The 13,042-nt window shown below is 55.5% G+C and overlaps 1 protein-coding gene across 1 annotated transcript; it reads right to left on the bottom strand.

Annotated features, from left to right (window-relative positions):
• Nucleotides 1-94: 94 nt before the first annotated feature.
• Nucleotides 95-12,899, bottom strand: MINDY1 (MINDY lysine 48 deubiquitinase 1). Its single transcript, XM_055130391.1, has 10 exons — nucleotides 12,587-12,899; nucleotides 9,136-9,856; nucleotides 7,617-7,674; nucleotides 6,910-6,971; nucleotides 4,695-4,853; nucleotides 4,375-4,477; nucleotides 3,612-3,754; nucleotides 2,679-2,870; nucleotides 1,372-1,461; nucleotides 95-517 (listed from the first exon to the last, which is right to left on the bottom strand). The coding sequence occupies exons 2-10, from the start codon at nucleotides 9,574-9,576 to the stop codon at nucleotides 434-436; spliced, it is 1,332 nt and encodes a 443-aa protein (XP_054986366.1). The 5' UTR covers nucleotides 9,577-9,856; nucleotides 12,587-12,899; the 3' UTR covers nucleotides 95-433.
• Nucleotides 12,900-13,042: the final 143 nt, after the last annotated feature.

Genomic DNA, 13,042 nt, shown 5'->3' with positions numbered 1-13,042 from the left:
CTGGCTCCCTCAGAAATGACAGCCCCCCCCTCCGCATTTCCTCAAGGTCAAATACTTCACCTTGTTGCCGCAGGGAAAGGCAAATATACAGAGCTCAGGAAAAAAGTTTTTATTTCCAGGTGGAGGGTGGGGCGGGGGGGGGGAAAGTTTTTATTTCCAAACCCAGGGCAGACTTTACAAATGAGGGAGCTAGAAACCCAAATCCAACCTTGAAATCTACAGAGAGAGGCCAGCTGGCAGGAAATGGCGAGACTCCCCCCAGAGCCCTGAGACCAGTGTGGAGATTTAGGGCAAGGGGCCTCACCCCACCCCCCGGGTCACTCTGGGTGGCTGGGAGGAAAGGCAACAGCGTGAGAATGCAACGACATCCACGAGCCTGACCTTGGCTCTTGCTGCTCTGACTCCAACAGGCAGGGGTCTGGCCCAGGGAGGGCTATAAGAGCGCACAGTCCAGCTCCTGCTTCGGCCTCTGCCGACGCTCCCTAGTGGCTGCGCGTCCAACTGCGGCTCCACGGCCCTGCAGGCCACAGAATCATTGGTCACCCACAGGGACGACCAGGGACAGGATTCAAGACCCAGGCCCAACTGCTTCCGGTATATGGGGGGAGATGAAAAGGAAGGGCTGGGACACAGAGATAGCACAGTGGGTAGGGCGTTTGCCTTGCACGCGGATGACCCAGGTTTGATCCCCGGCACCCCATATGGTCCTAAACCCTGGTAGGAGTGATCTCTGAGCACAACTGGGTGTGGCCCAAAGGAAAAAGAAAGGAGGGAGGGAGGGTAGGAGGAAGGGAGGAAGGGGTCAGAGAGACAGTAAGAGGGTAAGGCGGTTATTCGGCATGTGGCTGACTGGGATTCAATCCCAGCACCGCCAGGAAGTGACTCCTGAGTGCAGAACCAGGAGTACCCTGAGTACCTCCAGCTGTGGCCCCAAAACCAAAAAGAAAGAGAAGAGAGAGAGAAAGAAAGAAAGAAAGAAAGAAAGAAAGAAAGAAAGAAAGAAAGAAAGAAAGAAAGAAAGAAAGAAAGAAAGAAAGAAAGAAAAGAAGAAAGGAAGGGAGAAAGGAAGGAAGGGAGAAAGAAAGAAAGAAAGAAAGAAAGAAAGAAAGAAAGAAAGAAAGAAAGAAAGAAAGAAAGAAAAAGAAAGAAAGAAAGAAAGAAAGAAAGAAAGAAAGAAAGAAAGAAAGAAAGAAAGAAAGAAAGAAAGAAAGAAAGAAAGGAAGAGAGAGAGAGAAAGGAGGAGGAAGAGGAGAGCAGGCAGGCTCCAGGACAGAGGAACAGACAGGACACGCCGCAGTGACCCTTTAAGTGGCACTGCAGGTGTCAGCACTATGCCCTGGTCCCTGACACAGAGGGGGTGGCACTGCCCACCTGTGGCATGGGGGGCGTGGGCTGCTGCTGGTACTCCTGCTGCTGCAGCTGCTGCGCCAGTTCCAGGTCGCTAAGTCCCTGCAGATGGGGCTGCAAGGACAGGGTCGTCAGGTAGTCCTGGGGCGGGATGGGCCATGAGGTTGTGGGGCCCTGACCCCAAAACTGACCCCAGATCTAGAGAGAGTTGGTGCTGGGAGGGGCCGGCTGGGATTCCCGAACCTTCCAAGCCAGTTTCTCCTACAAACCCGCCAACCCAATCTGAGGTCACACACAGCACAGACAGGCCAAAGAGGGGCGGGCCAGGAGGAGCCGCTCAGGCTGAGCCTGTCCCCGGTGTCCAGGGCAGAGAACCGTCACTGAGCACCATCGTGGCAGCCTTGGACACAAGCCTCAGGGACAGAGGAAGGGGTTTGGGGGCATCACCATAGGGTCCCTGTGGCACAAAATACTCATTTGCCTCGGACCACAGTCTTTGGCCAGGGTGACTGTACAGTGGGTTTGATCCCTGGCACACATAGGGTCCCTGAGCCCCTCCAGGAGCACAGAGCCAGGAGTAACCCCTGAGTACTGTTGGGAGCAGCCCAAACCCAAAACCCAAAGTGCTCTCTGCACCCACTGAAGCCCCACGCACCTGCGCACTCACACCTGCCCCGCTTATACCCCTCTTGGACCTTTTCCGTGACCTGCCCCCATGCTTCTCCCCAGGGCACTTGCCCCATGCACCTGCCCCGCACACCTGCCCACACACAGCTCCACGCACCTGCCTACTCATACCTACCGCCACACACCTGCCCTCACAAACACCTGCCCACTCATACCAGCCAGTACCCCTGCCCACACACCTCCCCAACACATCTGCCCCCTACCCTCCCACATCCCTCCTCCACACCTCTCCCACACCCCTCCTCCATGCCCCTCCCACACACAGCTGCCCACACCCCTCTCCAAACCCTTCCCCCCACCCCTTCCCCCCACCCCTCCCCCATGCCCCTCCCACACACACCTGCCCACATCCTCCCACACCCCTCTCCTACACACCTGCCCAAACCCTCCCACACCCCTCCCCCACACTCCTCCCCAGAACCCTCCCTACACCCCTCCCCCCACACCTGCCCACACCCCTCCCCCACACACCTGCGTGTGCCCCTCCCCCACACTCCTGCCCACGTCCCTGTCCACACCTCTCCCCACACCCCTCCCCCACGCTCCTCCCCCACACCCCTGCCCACCCCTCCCCCACACCCCTGCCCACATACCTGCCCACACACCTCCCCCACACATCTGCCCCACACATCTGCCTCCTTTACCTGGTCCAGCTGCCTCTGCTTTTCAGGAGAGTTGCACACTCTGGGGACTCCAGGCTCCTGGCAGAGGGAGTGGCTGAGGTGGAACTCAGCATCACAGAAGCAGCTGTCCCCATCCACGTTGTGCAAACTCTCCCACACTACTTGCTCCTCCTGCAGGAAGCCCTGATCAGTGACCAGCAGGTACAGGTGACTCTGAGTGGGGAACAGAGTCAGGGTCAGATCTGGAGCCGTGCAGGAGTGCGGTGGGGAGGCATAGGTCTCTCCTACAGGTGGCCGTGGGCAGAGGGAGGAAGCGGGCGTGTGCTCAGCTGGCAGTGTGGCTGCTGTGGGGGCTGTGTGTGACTGTTATGGGGTCTGTGTGGCTGTTGTGTGGCTGTTGTGTGGCTGTTGTGGGGTCTGTGTGGCTGGGTCTCAAGACGTAGGCTCAGCAGCTAGAATGCTCGAGCATTTGCGATTCCTTATTTTTTTCTTTCTTTGGATTCTGGACCACACACAGCAGTGCTCAGTGCTCAATGCTCCACTCCTAGCAGTGCTCAGGAACCCATATGAGGTGTCAGAGGTCAAACCCAAGTAGGTGATGAGTGCAAGGCCAGCACCCTATCTGCCGTCCTATCGCTCCAGCCCCACCCAGCAGTTTCTGACTCAGAAGGTCACCACGTTGTTCAACAGCGAGACCGCCCCTTCCTGTGTGAGGACTTTCTGCTCTTAGGCAATGCCTCAGTGGCTTATTCCCCCCAGCGCCGCTGGCCAAGGAGCCTGGGTCCTTCCCGCAGCATCAGGCCCACTCTTGTCCCTCCGTATGCAGCGGAGGCTGCTGGGTCAGTGGTTGGGAAGGGGATGCACAGGACAGGGGCCCGGTCCTACTGCTTCATTTGCTCCCCCGGGTCTGAATGCTGACCCGGAAGCAAAGTCCCAGTACTGCTAGCTGTTCACCTTGTGCTTGGTCATGGTGCTGAAGTGGTTGTTCCGGAAGAAGACGCTGAGCTCGCCCTCCCTGGCGGCCGCGGTCAGCTCACATAGGCCGTGGTAGGTCAGTTGGGCTGCGGTGGCCTCCAGGAACTGCTCCGCAATCAGGCCTTGTGGGGGAACACAATGTGGAGCAGGGAAGGGAGGGGTCTTGCTTGCTCAAAATCTGTAGCAGGAAAGTCAGCCCCCTGTCCAGAGCCTGCCTGGGCTCAGCCCCTGCCACCAGACGGCCCCAGGTGCTGCCTGCTGCTCCAGGCCACATCCTGAACCCAGCACTAAACTGCCGCCCTAGGGGCTGAGAATCACCCCAGTGGCCCTGATCATGTGGAAGGTCCCCCAAACCAAACCAAACCAGGACAGACCAATAGTCCAGAAAGGAGGGCTCTTGCTTTGCACACGCCCCACCCCGTTTGGCCTCTGGCACTCCAAATGTCCCCTGAGCCCCACAGGAGTGACTCCTGAGCACCAGCAGGTGTGGCCCAAACACCAAGCAAACATACAAAAAGTTCTAGAGGGTCAGCACCGCTCTGAAGCCTTCAGGGTCACTCACTGACCTTCATGCCAGGCCTGAGAGCTAAGCCTGGGGGAATAGGAGCCTCCAGAGACTCAAAAGTCTCACAAATGTCCTTTCCATGACCTTTTACTACAGTGGGCAAGGGGAGCACAGCCGGTGGCCAGCAGCCACTGTCCCTTCGCACGGGCCCCGGAGAGCAGGGCAGGGAGTCGTCACCTTCCATCACCACGTTGCTGTCGCTAGAGTGCTTGCAGCTGATGATCTTCTCCACCAGCTGATTGTAACTCAGTTTCCCCACCATGCTCATGGCCTCAGGACTCTGCATGGGCGGGGGTGGGGGCCTTTTAGGAAGGGAATGAATCAAACTCCCAACACTCGTCAGATCCTTCCAGAGGTTCTGGGGTCTGTTTGTGGAAGACTATCCCCCCACCCCCCAAGGTGATTGGAAGAATTCTGCTTGCCTGGACCTTAATCTCCCCCCACACATACTGTTTTGCTCCTTCCTTCCCTCTGCTGTCTCTGGGCTTGCTCTTCACCTGTGGGTCCACCAGCCAGCCATGGTACAGGGGGACGCCCAGCAGGTCGAAGATGCTGCACTCAGGCGTGTATTCAAAATCAGACACGCCTGTGAACCGCACGTTGACATCCAGCCCCGTGGCCAGTTTAGGCAACACCGTCACAGCATCATCCATGTTCTGGGGTGGAAAGAAGAAGACGGCTATGGGTTGGGATGTGGCATGGGCAGCTTGCAGGCTCGCCTGCCTGAGACCGGGGGAGTAGTCCCTGGCACAAGGAAAACAGTTTTAAAAAAACAAAAGGTGGGGCCGGAGCAATAGCACAGCAGGTAGGGCGTTTGCCTTGCACGCGGCCAACACAGGTTCAATCCCCGGCATCCCATATGGTCCCCCAAGCACTGCCAGGAGTAATTCCTGAGTGCAAAGCCAGAAGTAACCCCTGAGCATCGCTGGGTGTGACCCAAAAAGCAAAAAAAAAAAAAAAAAAAAACACAAAAGGAAAAGGCGGGGGCCAGAGCGATACTCCAGTGTGGAAGGCGCTTGCCTTGCCTGTGGCCGACCTGACTTTATCCCCCAGGTTCAATCCCTGGTGCCCCATAGGTACCGTGAGCTCACCAGGAGCAATTCCCTTCTTTTGTTTTCTGGTCACACAGGACTTGCTCCTGGCTCTGCACACAGGGGTCACTCGTGGCAATGCTCAGGGGATCCTATGGAGTGCTGGGGTTTGAACCCAGGTCCGCCGTGTGTACGGCAAGTGTACTGCTTCTAGGAGTGATCCTTGAGTGTTGAGCAGGAGAAAGCCTTGAGCACCATTGGGGAAAAAAAAAACTAAAAAAGAAAAGGATGCCAATATCAAATCAATACACATTCTATTTGGCTGTGCTTGGGGTGGGTCCTTGGGTGCCAGAGAGCGAATGGGCTTCTGTGTGCACAGCACGTGCTTACCCAGCGGATTCTTTCCGGCCAGTGAAGCTCACAGTGTTGTCTACCAACTGCACCTCAGTAGTCAGGAGTGGGAAGGAGAGAATTGGCTGCTGTAGCCTTCTGCTCCGTCCCTTGCGCCATCTAACTCCAGAAATATGGACGCTGGAGCAGCAGCACAGCAGGCCAGGACTTACCTTGCGAGTGACTGACCCAGGTTTAATCTTGGGCACCCCATAAGGTTCCCTTGGCCCACCAGGACTTATCCCTGAGTACTACCAGGCGTGACCCAAAACCAAAAATAAAACATATTTCAAAAATCTTACTGCTGGTTCTCAGGGCTGGAGCGATAGCACAGCGGGTAGAGCGTTTGCCTTGCACGCTGCCGACCCGGGTTCGATTCCCAGCATCCCATATGGTCTCCTGAGTACTGCCAGGGGTGATTCCTGAGTGCAGAGCCAGGAAAGACCCCTGTACATGGCCGGGTGTGACCCAAAAAGCCAAAAAAAAAAAAAAGAAAAGAAAAAAATCTTACTGCTGGTTCTCTTAAAAGCCACGAGGAGAGATGAAGCGGGTGTGGGACTGGAAGCTAGCTCAGAGAATTAAAGCTCAGCTTTGTAGAAAGGAGCCGCAGTTTTGATCCCCAGCACCACTCACCAGTACTACTGAGGGGGTTACTTTCCCCCTCACCACTAGCCCCCTCAAAAAAAAATCCTGAGTGTGTTTCAAGCACTAGGCAGGAGAGGGTGTTGGTTTCTATGTACGATAGCTTGCCTCTCCTTGAGACACACATAGCAGCTTATTTTAGGCCTTGCCCAATCCTTGTGTCTTACACAAATTGACACACTTCCTAGGACAGAGATACATCCTTCCCATCCTTGTGAGGGAAGAAATCACCGAAAACGTCGTGTAAGCTGCCTCGCGTGTGGCTAACCTGTATTCCACCTCCAGCACCACTGGGAGCAACCCCCGAATACACAGTAACCCCCCAGCACTGTCAGGTATAGGCCCCCACCAAAAATAACTAACTAGATAAAGAGGAAGAGCGAACTTGTAGTTTAGATTTTAGACACCCTTTAGGACTGGAGAGAGGATGCGGTTAGGGCGTTTGCTTCACACACAGAGCTGAGTCTGCTACGATCCTCTGCCCCACCTGGTTCCTTGAGCACTGACCCCAAGCACCACTGGAGGTGGCCCCACACCTCCCCATGTCTCCGGACAGAAGTCCTTTTTAAGAGGCAGCAGAAAGATGTAACAAGACTCTGGGTCTCCCACTGACAACCCTGCGCACCGTGTCTGCAGCCCTTGGCCTTACCTGCTGAAAGTTAAGAAGTCCCTCCAACTTCTCCTGGGACTTGACAGACAGGAGGCAGTCTCCTGGGAAACACAGTTTGTATATGCTTACCCCTCTCACGCTCCCCAGGCCGCGCTGCTTCCCCTGGATAACGGGGAGTAGCGGCATTGCTTTCAGAGCTACAAAGGGCGCTGGGAACTGAGCCAAACCCTTTATTTCTCCATGGCTTGGGAAAGCCTCAGGCAGAGCAGGGCTATAATCAGGACCCCTAATGCCTTGGCTCTGTATGTTTGTTTTGGGTCATATCACGTGATGCTCAGGGATCACTCCTGAGAGGGTTGGGGTCCTGGGAACTGAACTCAGGAAGGCTGCATGTGAAACCAGTGCCCTACCACTCCAGGCCCTCAAAGCCCTGATTTTTTTTTTGGGGGGGTCACACCCAGCGATGCTCAGGTGTTATTCCTGGTTCTGCATTCAGGAATTACTCCTGGCGGTGCTCGGGGACCATACGAGATTCTGGGAATCAAATCTGGGTTGGCCGTGTGCAAGGCAAATGCCCTACCTGCTGGACTATCGCTCCAGCCCCAAAGCCCTGACTCATTCCTCATTCCCCGATACTTCACCTCCGACCACTGAGATCCAAAGATGGCTTCCCATCCCTCCTGGCTTTCCAGCTAAGGAGAGAGCTCCTATACCTTCCTGTTTCCCCTCCAGGCCCTGGTCCTCACCCAGGTGAGCCAGGAGCTCCTCAGATGTGATCACTTCCTTCTGCGGGGGCAGCTTCACCTGCAGGCAGAGACAGTGAGCAAAGGTTTAGCCATGTGAGAGCACAGCTATGCAGTCCTCCCTCTTGGAGCACCGGAAGCCCAAGGACAATGGGCAGAGTGCTGTGCAAAAAGGAGTAGCAGGGAGAGAAAGACCCGCAGAAGCAGAGCAGAGCTGCTAACGTGAAATGCTGTGAAGCTCTCTCACGACAGGCCAGAGCGAGAGAACAGAGGGGAGGGCACCTGCCGTCCAAGAGGCAGACCTAGGTTGGATCCCCGGCACCCTGATCTCTGGTCCTCCAAGCTCCACCAGGAGTGATCCCTGAGTAAAGAGCCCAGAGTAAGCCCTGAGCACTGTCAGGTGTGGCCCCAAAGCAAAAAGGCTCTCACTGGCCAGTGGCTGGAGACAGAGGACAGGCCATTGCTTTTTGGGTGGGTGGTTGTGGATTTTGAGACACAACCAAATTCTATCAGTGCTCAGGAGCTACCCCTAGCACATTGCTCTGGTAGCAGCACCCATCATTGTCAGGAACCATGAGCTGCTGGGGATGGAACCTAGGAGTTCCACACTCGGTGCATGAACCCAGCTTTGTTTTGCTTTTTTTTTTTTAAAAGCTTTTGGATTACTTCTCGGAGAGCCCAGCAAGCTACTGAGAGTATCCTGCCCACACAGCAGAGCCTGGCAAGCTACCTATTGTGTATATGATACGCCAAAAGCAGTAACAACAAGTCTCACAATGGAGACAGTACTGGTGCCTCCTCGAGCAAATCGATGAACAACGGGACAACAGTGCTACAGTGCTTTTGGATCACACCTGGTGATGCACAGGGGTTACTCCTGGCTCTGTACTCAGGAATTACTCCTGGTGGTGCTCGGGGCACCATATGATATGGGATGCTCGGAATTGAACACAGGTTGGCCGTGTGCAAGGCAAACACCCTACCCACTGTGCTATAGTTTCAGCCTCTGTTTTACATTCTTTTTTTTTTTTCTTTTTTGGGTCACACCCAGCGGTGCTCAGGGATTACTCCTGGCTCTGCACTCTGGAATTACCCCTGGCGGTGCTCAGGGGACCATGTGGGATGCTGGGAATCGAACCCAGGTCGGCTGCATGCAAGGCAAACGCCCTACCCACTGTGCTATCACTCCAGCCCTGTTTTGCATTGTTTTTTTGTTTTGTTTTTGGGGGACGATGCTCAAGGTCACCCTGGTTCTGTGCTCAGGAATCACTCCTAGAAGAGCCCAAGGGACCATATGGGATGCCCTATTTTTTTTTCATGGTGCCAGGGAGTGAATTCTGGGCACATACCAGACTAGAGCTCTACTGCCCCATCGTTCTGTTTTTAGGAATGTCTCTCCTCACCCATGCAAGCTGAGGGGACAGGGAGAATGCCTTGGAAAGTTTGCTGGTCTGTGAGAATCAGGACAGCCGCAGGGACTGGTGCTCCCCAATGTTCTCAGCCCCCACCTGGACCCTCTTACCTTCCACTGGAGAAAGAGGATATTCATGATGGCAAGGAGGGGGCAGGGACCATTAGCATTCTGGGTGATGATGGGCGTCCACTCTCCCTTCCACGGGATCCACTTCACACAGTAGGAATCCAGCTCAGGCCGCCGCACCCTGGGTGGCTGAGGCAGCTCCCGAGGCCTGGAATTTGCCCCCACCGTCTCTACCTCCAGCTTCACCCCCTGGGCAAGTCCCTCTGGGCTGAAGCTAGCATCAGGCAGAGAGGACTCGATGTTCTCTGGGCTGGGGGCTGGCAGCAAGGCCTGGTCTGCTGGCCCCTGTCCACCTGCCCTTGCTGGCGCCCCATCAGCCTTGGCACTATCCTTGTCCTGAGGGAGCTCGTGGCTGGCAGCTTTCAATCCCTCTGAAGGCTTGGCCTTCCCAGGGGCCGGATGCTCAGCCTGCTGGTGCTCCATGGCCTGAGGGGCTCCAAAGGACCTTCCTGACCCCAGGACTTACCTACTCTACTGGCTGGCACAGCCAAAGGGGAAGCAATCGAATAAGAGGGAAATCATTGAACTAGAAAACAGACAGAAGAGGGACTTGGGACAGACGGGCATGGGGGGACCGAGCCACGGGCATTCAGTCCTTGTGTCTCCCTGGTTGGGTGAACAGAGTGCCCCAGGCTGAGCCTTCTTTCATCTGACTTGCTGAGGACAGATGGAACCCGCAGGTACAGTACTGTAGTCAGTGTTTCTGAAACAAAAAATAGGAAGTGGAGAGAAGACAGAAAGGGGGAGGAGAGGAGAAAGGCAGAGGGGGAAAGAGATGGAGAAAGAGGCATTAAAATGGTGCTAAAGGGGGCCCTGAGTGGCGGGGGGGCATTTGTCTTGCATATGGCCGACCCAGGTTCAATCCCAGGGATCCCACATGGTCCACTGAACCCACCAGGAGTGATCTGAAGAAAGCCCTGAGCACCTCTGGGTGTGGTCTCAAGACAAACAAAAACAAACCAAAAAATTGACGCAAATGGCCTTAAATTCGGGGAGGTTTGGCTCCCAGGCTGGTAACAGGCCTCCGGAACCCCCATCATAGATGGGAATGGGGAAGCCTTCTGCCCGCTCTGGGCACTCGCAGGTGGCTGGTGGCTGGTGGAGAGTGAGAAAATGCATATCACTCAATGCTTGGGGTAAGAGTGGGAAGGCAGCCCGTGACAGCCCCTGGAGACCAAATCCTGCAGGAAGGGAAGTCTTTCTCCTCAAAGACTCAGTCGGCTGAACTCTAAACCATCCTGAGCCACGGCAGAAAGGTCTTGGTAGGGACTTCCTGTGGACTGAGGTGGGGAATGTGAACTGTAGGGACTTGGATCAAGGCTGGGTCTCTTGGTTGCCAGAGTGATAATACAAAGGGAAGGGAGTTTGCCTTGCATGTGGACGACCGGGGTTTGGTCCCAGGCACCCCATATGGCCCCTGGAGCACAAGCCAGGTGTAGTTCCTAAGTGAACCCTGAGTAACCCCTGGGCATCTCCAGGTGTGGCTCAAAAACAGAAGCAGAAACAAAAGGTTGGTTCTCTAAATGATCCTACTCATTTTCGGGATATAAAGAAACATAATAGAGGGCTAATTAATGTCCAAAGGCAGGAGAACTGGTCCTTGGTGAGAAGTTTGACACTGGGTGGGGATGGACAGGTCAGGGAAGGGGTCACTATGACAATAATAGAGGAAGTGGCCACTCTGGACCAGGTTTAGGTGATGAAAGGAGGGAAAGTGACATGTGTGATATTCTATCTGTAAGAGCAGGGGAAACCACAGTGCCGTAGAGGGGAGGAAAATAGAAAAAATAGGACTGCCATAGAGGCAGGTGGGGGCAGGGGGGAAACAGCAGACACTGGTGGCAGGAAGGGGACACTGGTGATGGCATAGGTGCTAGAACATTGTACTTCTGAAATTTAATCAAACAACTTTGTAATTCACAGTGATTCAATTAAAAAAAAAGACTGGTTCCATAGGTAACTCAAATTAGGGCTATAAAACCCCTCCTCCCAACCCCCAAGTCCCTGTTGAGAGCTGAAATTGAGATTCTAGCTTTTCACCTCATCTGCTCCCAAATCTGACTGAACCAGCAACATTCTCTTGCCCACTATTTAAACACAGCGAGAAAATGCTGATTATTGATTCCCATGGGGGGGGGGAACTCCCTCTTACACTCACCTTCCCCTCTAGTGTTTGCTCTATTTCCTTCTGGGTCATTTTAGATGAGAACACTTGGACCCGTTTAACCTGTTTTCTCTGAGCCCTAGCATGGAGCCCCAGAGAGATATTTCGTCAACACTGGGTTAGTCAGTGAGAAAAAGCCAAAACCCAGCCCTCAGGCAGCTTTTCTTTGACCTCTTCTTGCACTCGCCAGAGCAGTGGACCCCCTGTTCACCCTTTACTCTGGGGCAAAGCTCAGTATGTCTGAACACAAGTCTTTTCTCCAAGTGCCTCCTAAGCTAAGACCATGTTCCTCTCTTGCAAACTGTTCGGCATGAAGAGCTGGGGAAAGGTCTGGGAGATGAAGCTGAAGAACATGAACGTGACAAAAATAGGTCTAGTCTCCCAAATGGATCATCATCCTAATTCACATACTTTAAAAAATTTTATTCATTTATTTGTTTTGGGCCACGCACAGCAGTGCTCAGGATGAACTTCTGACTGGGCTCTCAGGAATCACTCCTTGTGCACATCTTGTGACCATACGGCAGGCCGGGAACAGAACCCGGGTGGGCTGGGTGGAAGGCAAGTGACCTGCCCGCTGTACTGTGGCTCCCGCCCCAGACTTACATATAATTTATGCTCGCACTTTTTTTTTCTTAATATATATTGTTAGTTAGAATCAGAGTAGCAAAATTTTACAGCGGGCCTTCCTTTTCTTCCCAAAGGGAAGAGAGGACATATAGTGGAGGATGCCCTGGGTCCTTTTTTTGTGGCTTTTTGGGGTCACACTCGGCGATGCTCAGGGGTTACTCTGGCGGTGCTCGGGGAACCATGTGGGATGCCGGGATCGAACCCAGGTCGACCACCTGAAAGGCAAACGCCTTCCCAGCTGTGATATCGCTCCGGACCCTGGGTACGTTTAATGGGGGGCTTGCACTCGAGATACTTCCCGGGAGATGGAGCAGGAGAGGCGAGTTCTCACTCACACCAGGATCTCGGGGCGGCCCTTCCCGTGCATAACTGCCTCTCTGCAGCCGAAGGGGTCCTCACGGAGGGAGGTGTAAAACCAGGGCGCGTCTCCGGGGAGACAGCACTCTTCCGCCCTCGTACCCCTTCCTGCCACGTCCACGCGATCAGTGGCTGAGAATCGCCCGGGGAATCGCTCGGCGTGCCGGGGGAGCCCCCAGTCTCCGAAAGGAGGGGCTGGGACGGAGGAGGCGCCCTTCTCCGCGCCTCACTCCAGCGCAGAAGTAAGAGAAGCGGGGAGCGCGCGGCGTGAGAAGTCTTTACCTGCAGGGGCTGCTGCTCCGGGAGGCGCGGCCCGGGCCGTGGCGGGGTCGGGCGGGCAGCCCCGGCCGCCCCTGCGGCTCGCACTGACGCGGCGTGCGCTCAAACAAAGCCGATTTTCAAAGGAAGCTTCTGCCTTTCCTCCAGCTCCCTCCCCGCCTCTCGGTCCCCGCAGCCCCACAAGGCGAGATCAGTCCAGTAGGAGCCGCCGGGGACAGGCCCGTGACCCGCTGTCCCGAGTGTCCATCAGGGCTCGCCGGCCGGGCGGCTGTCTCCGCCGTCGGGCGGAAGCGGGGCGCGCCGGGGCCCGCGGCGGCGCGGGGTGGGGCGGGCGGGGCGCGCCGGGCTCGCTCACGGCCTCTGCTCCGGCCGCTGCTTCGGGTCCGCGGATGCCAGGCCAGAGTCGGCTCTCGGCGTAGCGGAGCATTTAACTTAAGACGGGGAAGAACTAGCCCTGCG

This window comes from Sorex araneus, chromosome 3, assembly GCF_027595985.1.
Source record: "Sorex araneus isolate mSorAra2 chromosome 3, mSorAra2.pri, whole genome shotgun sequence".
NCBI classification, from domain to species: domain Eukaryota; kingdom Metazoa; phylum Chordata; class Mammalia; order Eulipotyphla; family Soricidae; genus Sorex; species Sorex araneus.
The sequence above is the reverse complement of the archived record's forward strand: the minus strand, read 5'-3'. Positions and strand labels throughout refer to the sequence as shown.

Excerpts from the sequence above, each read along its gene's own strand:
- MINDY1 (XM_055130391.1), bottom strand. The coding sequence starts at position 9,576 with ATGGAGCACCAGCAGGCTGAGCATCCGGCCCCTGGGAAGGCCAAGCCT. Across the intron at positions 4,854-6,909 it reads GACTTCTTAACTTTCAGCAG|AACATGGATGATGCTGTGAC; the intron begins GTAAGGCCAAGG and ends TTTCCACCCCAG. Across the intron at positions 3,755-4,374 it reads CAGCAACGTGGTGATGGAAG|GCCTGATTGCGGAGCAGTTC; the intron begins GTGACGACTCCC and ends TTCCCCCACAAG.